This window comes from Charadrius vociferus, unplaced genomic scaffold (genome assembly GCF_000708025.1).
Source record: "Charadrius vociferus isolate BGI_N301 unplaced genomic scaffold, ASM70802v2 scaffold758, whole genome shotgun sequence".
Lineage (NCBI taxonomy): Eukaryota > Metazoa > Chordata > Aves > Charadriiformes > Charadriidae > Charadrius > Charadrius vociferus.
The window spans coordinates 39,821-41,717 of NW_009649934.1; the positions used below are offsets into that span (position 1 = coordinate 39,821).

A 1,897-nucleotide genomic window follows, 5' to 3' on the forward strand; every position below is an offset into this window, starting at 1 on the left:
ACTCCCGGTCCAGGCCAGCGGCATCCTGCGCTCGGTGAGGTTGCTCCAAGTCCCGTCCAACCGGACCTTGAGCACCTCCAGGGATGGGGCATCCACAGCTCCTCTAGGTGACCTGGGCCAGCGTCGCACCGCCCTCGTGGCAAAACATTTCTTACTCATGTCCAACCTACACCTGTCCTCCTTCTGTTTTAAACCGTTGCCCCTTGTCCTGTCACTACAGGCGCTGGTAAAAACTCCATCTTTATTGAAAGGCCACAGCGAGGTCTCTGTGGAGCCTTCTCCGGTCTGAACAACCTCAGCTCCTCCAGGTTGCCCAGCCAGCGTCGCACCGCCCTCGTGGCAAAACATTTCTTACTCATGTCCAACCTACACCTGTCCTCCTTCTGTTTTAAACCGTTGCCCCTTGTCCTGTCACTACAGGCGCTGGTAAAAACTCCATCTTTATTGAAAGGCCACAGCGAGGTCTCTGTGGAGCCTTCTCCGGTCTGAACAACCTCAGCTCCTCCAGGTTGCCCAGGTCCCTCTGGATGGCATCCCTTCTCTCAAGCGAATGCACCACACCACTCAGCTTGGTGCCACCCACAAACTCGCTGAGGGGGCACTCAATCCCACCGTCTGCGTTGCTGGAGATATTAAACAGTACTGGTCCCAGCACAGACCCTTGAGGGACACCGCTCCTTACTGGTTTCCACTTAGATGTTGAGCCATTGACTGTAGAAGTGGGGAACCTCTGGAGAGGGTGGTGGGCCCATGGAAGGGCCCTTTTACCTACAGGTCTAGGCATGGAGAAGCGAAGGAAACATAAAGAAAAGGGAGTTGTTGGGGAATCAAAGAATCATAGAATAGTTTATGTTGGAAGGGACCTGGAAGATCCCCGATTTCCACCCCCCCTGCCATGGGCAGGGACACCTCGCACCAGCCCAGGTTGCTCCAAGCCCCATCCAACCTGGCCTTGAACACCTCCAGGGATGGGGCAGCCACAGCTTCTCTGGGCAATCTGGCAACCTCATCCCCATTTCCATCTCCATGCTCATCCCCATGCCTATCTCCATGTCCAGGCCCATCTCCATGCCCATGCCCATCCCCATACTATCTCCATGCCTATGCCCATTGCTATCTCCATGCCTGTGCCTATCTCCATCTCCATGCCTATGCCTACACCTATGCCCATGCCCATGCCCATCCCCATCTTCATCCCCATTTCCTCCCCCAGGCTCGACGCCATCCTCCTGCTCAGGGTCTCCACTTCCCATGTTCTCAGCACCCCACATTCAGTCCATCCCCGTCCCTCTGGCGAGGCAGTGGGTGGCACACAGGGCAGCAGCCTCTGGTCTCCTCCTGCCGCTCGTTGCTTCTCACTCATCTCACCCACCCTGGCGTGGGCTCCTCCATGGGCTGCAGTCCCTCTGGGAGAGTACCCACCTCGGTAAAGCTAGATCACTCTTTCTGCCCCCTCCCAGGGTGGACACGGGGCTGTCCCCTCCCCTGCACTGCCTCCGGGCGAACCCAGGAGCTACAAAGCCACCGCTGCAGTGGCTCCAGCAGCATCGTCCCCTCCATGTCCCCAGCAAGAAGGGCAGCTCTGCCTCCTGCCCATCCCACCCCTCCCCACCAGCCCAAACCTGGCAACGTGTGCCGCAAGGCAGGAGAAGGCACCGCTTGCCACGAACCCTTCAAGCCACGCTCAAACGCCAGCGCCAGGTCCTCCTCCCTGCCTCATCCCGCAGCCCTGCCTGCTTGGCAGGGACCCAAGAAATGAGATTTAACACGCGAAATGACGCAGGGTGATTTTAACCCCTGTGAGGCTGTTTTGCCTGTCCCAGGGCACGGCGGAGGAGGGGAGTGGGGGCTGGAGGGAGGGGAGCCGCCGGCGCCAGGGTGATCCCCTGGTCCGGGG

At 59.0% G+C, this 1,897-nt stretch overlaps 1 protein-coding gene across 1 annotated transcript in view; it reads right to left on the minus strand.

Annotated features, from left to right (window-relative positions):
- LOC104291956 (RNA-binding protein 5-like) overlaps positions 1 to 1,225 on the minus strand; it is a 16,570-nt gene extending 15,345 nt beyond the window's left edge. Inside the window, 1 exon segment of the mRNA XM_009891267.1 lies at positions 1,091 to 1,225. Within this exon segment, the coding sequence (XP_009889569.1) occupies positions 1,091 to 1,225 (135 nt within the window).
- Between the last annotated feature and the right edge of the window lie 672 nt (positions 1,226 to 1,897).